Consider the following 4082-nt stretch of genomic DNA (forward strand, 5'->3'; position numbering starts at 1 on the left):
AAAAAAAAAAAAAAAGAAAACTATATACTTTTGGTTTACTATAGCAATGATAGAAATTGGAGCTATAATTCAATACTTATAATACCATGTTTGAGTGTTAGAAAATTGATGAGTAAAAATACATTTATAGTTTGAACAATTTTTAGGTATGGTCGTGTTTTTCCAGATGTGAAATTTCAATTATTTTTGAAGATAGAAGAGAATAGTATGAGCAACACTTGTAAGCTGTCAAGAAAGTGACAAAACAACCAAAAATGGAAAAATATTTTTTTGTATATAGTTACATTATAGTATATTTATTTAAAATTATTTTCTGTATATATTAATTATATACTATATATACAGAAAATACTAGCATTAAAAATATATAAAGAACTTTAATATTGAAAAGACAAATATGCAAAGAGTTTGAGTAGACAATTCTCTATAGGAATTTGTACACATGGCCAGTAAACACACAGAAAGGTTTTTCATAGCATTAGTCATAAGAAAAAAGCAAGTCAGCCGGGCACGGTGGCACACGCCTTTAATCCCAGCTCTCGGGAGGCTGAGGCAGTTGGATTTCTGAGTTCGAGGCCAGCCTGGTCTACAAAGTGAGTTCCAGGACAGCCAGGGCTATACAGAGAAACCCTGTCTCGAAAAACCAAAAAAAAAAGAAAAAAAAGAAAAAGAAAAAAGCAAGTCAAAATCATGATATATCACAAAGATAAAGACTGGGGTGGAAAGGTGACTCGGTGGTTAGGAGCACTTGTTATTCTCCCAGGGATTCAGATTGATTCCTCTTACTTAACTGGCAGCTCACACCTATCCACCACTCCCCTTTAAAGAGGACCAACACCTCTTCTGATGTCTGAAGGGACTGCAGACATGCGGCACACAGACATACAGATAGGCAAAACACAAATCACATAGAATCAAAACAAAAAACAAAAAAGGAGAAAACAGCAAACATTGTTCAAGATTTGTAGAAACTGAAACTCAATCTTTGATGGTAGAAATGGAAAATGGTGGCTGGGAATGGGAGCACACACTGTAATCCCAGCATGAGGAAAGTGGTGGCTGGGAATGGGAGCACACACTGTAATCCCAGCATGAGGAAAGTGGTGGCTGGGAATGGGAGCACACACTGTAATCCCAGCATGAGGAAGCAGAGTCAGGGCAGTTTTAGGCCAGAGAGTTTATAAAGCTTAGCTTCCAGAACAGCCAGGACGACATAGTGAGAGGCCCTGTACCCCCCAAAACAAAAACATCCCTGTGGTGGTGGAGCACACCTTTAATCCCAGCACTTGAGAGGCAGAGGCAGAAGGATCTCTAAGTTCGAGGCCAGCCAGGGCTATACAGAGAAACCCTGTCTCGAAAAACAAAAAAAACAAAAATAAATAAATAAAATAAAAAACAAAGAATAAAACAAAAGCAAACCAATCAAAACAACAACAACAATGAGGATAGAGGAAGGAAATGGTGACCTGTTTTGGAAATAAGTTTGACAGAACTTAAAACAGTAAAACAGACTAAGATAATACTAATCAGACTCCTTAACTGTGACAAGTTCCAGGAAAACCTTAGTTGGAGAAAGTATTATTGTAGTTCGTGGTTTCTGTCCACGTTTGGCTGGTTGTATTGCTGTGGGCCTGGAGAGAGTCCACATCTTTGACTCCTGGTTGGCAGGGATGGATTCCTGTATTGTCATCCTGTATTATCTATTCTGTTTCAAGATAAAAAATGTTTATTTCTTTTATTTGTTGCTTTTAAATATGATTAGGTTGAAAAATAATCTGTCCCTTCATTTTTTTGTTTTTGTCTCTTTAATAGATTCAGCTCTTGATTTTCACTTAAAATCATGGACAAATAATCAAGAACACAAGGTAAATTTTTATGTATTATCAATTCCTGGGATGCTTGAATGGAGTAAAAGTTTATATTACACAATACGCTGCTGTATTGGAGTAAACATTTTTATTAAACACAGACACACGCACACAACATGAGAGAGAGAGAGAGAGAGAGAGAGAGAGAGAGAGAGAGAGAGAGAACGAGAACTATAGAAGCTTGAACATAACAGAACTTTTACAGTAAAAAATGGAAATTTAGTAAGTAGTGCTTGGTGGTATATTCCAATATTCCTCGCACTTGGGAGGCTGGGTGTGAAAATTGCTATGAATTTGAGACTAGCTTGGGCTATATGGGAAGACTCTGTGCCTTAGTTTCTCTTCCTGCTGCTGTGATAAAAATACCTTTTGAAAATGAGGGGGAGAAAGGTTTTATTTTAGCCCACAGTTCCACATTACAGTCCATTCTAACTGGGAATTGACAGTAGCAGGAGCTTGAGAGAGCTGATGACATCAAATCCTTAATTAGGAGCGGAGAGCCATGAGTGCGTGCATGCTCGTGCTCAGATTGCTTTCTCAGTGGTTTTTGTTGTTGTTTTGTTTTCGGAGACAAGATGTCTCTATAAGGCCTTGGCTGTCCTGGAACTCACTATGTAGGTTGGTCTTGAACTCCGCCTGCCTCTGTGTGCTTCTGTCTCAAGAGTGCTGGGATGACTCATGCTAGCTCGGGTTCCCTGCTTAGGGAGTGGTGCCACCTACAGGAGGTGGGGCCTTCCGCATTTATTAATCAAGGTGCTTAAGAGCAGATAACCAGGCTGGTGAGATGGCTCAGTGGGTAAGAACACTGACTGTTCTTCTGAAGGTCCTGAGTTCAATTCCCAGCAACCACATGGTGGCTCATGACCACTGGTGATAAGATCTGATGCCCTCTTCTGGCGTTTCTGAAGACAGCTACAGTGTACTTATATATAATAATAAAACTTTGAAAAAACAAAATCGAGCCCCAGAGACCTACTTCCTAGGTGAGTCTAACTTCTATCAGGTTGAAACACTAATCATCACCTTCTGCTTCAAAAACAAAGGAGTGGTTTACATCTGGCAATGAGGAGATTCAAATACAGTTCTGTCTAGATGTGGTCGTGTACACCTTTGATCCCAACACTCCAGAGGCAGGGGCAGAGGGGCAGAGGGGCAGAGGCAGGCAGATCTCTACAACTTCATGCTTGTTCTACATATCAAGTTCCAAGCTAGCCACATAGTGAGACCCTGTCTCAAAAAATAATAAAAAAAAATAAAAGTTCTGGCACTAACTTGTATCTTATGTATTTATTGGACTAGCTGAGTCCCATCCTGTATTAATGTAAAATCACATTGACATGCAATGGTTTTTTATCTCAAAATTAGGCACATTTTGCAGTCAATTCTTAAGCTGGTATTCATGGTTTTAGTGTCCATGGTATCCATGGACAAGGAAATGTTAAATTTTCCTTCTGGGACGTGACTGTGGTAAACTGCTCGTGCCCTTTAGTGTTAGCTGGTCCTTGGGTCGGAGAGAAGAGAAGTAGGTAGTTCTAAATAATGATAGGAAAGATTGCTCGGATTAAGGATATTTACTCCAGCTTTTGTAGTGTGTGTATTCACTTCCTGTAGCAAGCCTTGGATTGCCCAAATTCAGTTGTGAGGTATGTTGACCCTGTTACTAGATTTGTAAGCTGTGAGGCAGTTCGATAGTGTCCTGCATTCTAAGGTGGAGCAGGGAAGTAGAGTAGGGCAGGAAGGGTGCTCCTAGTCCATGGAAACTGGGATTCTTCATTGACTAGCCTGTAGTTTTCACTTACTAACTGTACTGCAGAGAAAATGCTTGCTCTTCTTTATAGACTTGTCCCATTTGTCTCTTTTTAGATCGCCATGCCTGATCCTAAGAAGCATCTTGAAGCAGTGAATCCAAACAGTGATTTCAGCCATACCAGCTTGTTAGACAATGAGAAACTTCTAACACTGACAAACCTGGACAGTTCCTCGGGTACTACAGAATGAGTGATGCTCTCTGTCTTTCCCTTGCCACTTCACTTTTTGTCTGTATCGCAAAAGTTAGTACACTCTTGGTCACTGTCTTCTTTGTCTTTTCCTTCTATCTGTAACAAGACTCTCCTGACTTGCTTTGCTTTGCTTTGCTTTGCTTTGCTTTGCTTTGCTTTGCTTTGCTTTGCTTTGCTTTGCTTTGCTTTGCTTTGCTTTGCTTTGCTTTGCTTT

The 4082-nt window shown here is 39.7% G+C and overlaps 1 protein-coding gene across 1 annotated transcript in view; it reads left to right on the plus strand.

Annotated features, from left to right (window-relative positions):
• Nucleotides 1-4082, plus strand: part of Cep192 (centrosomal protein 192) — a 92171-nt gene that overhangs the window by 7441 nt on the left and 80648 nt on the right. Inside the window, exons 6-7 of the mRNA XM_029546817.1 lie at nt 1813-1865; nt 3732-3852. Coding sequence (XP_029402677.1) covers nt 1813-1865; nt 3732-3852 — 174 coding nt within the window. The remainder of the gene's footprint in view (nt 1-1812; nt 1866-3731; nt 3853-4082) is intronic.

Source organism: Mus pahari, chromosome 15, assembly GCF_900095145.1.
Source record: "Mus pahari chromosome 15, PAHARI_EIJ_v1.1, whole genome shotgun sequence".
Lineage (NCBI taxonomy): Eukaryota > Metazoa > Chordata > Mammalia > Rodentia > Muridae > Mus > Mus pahari.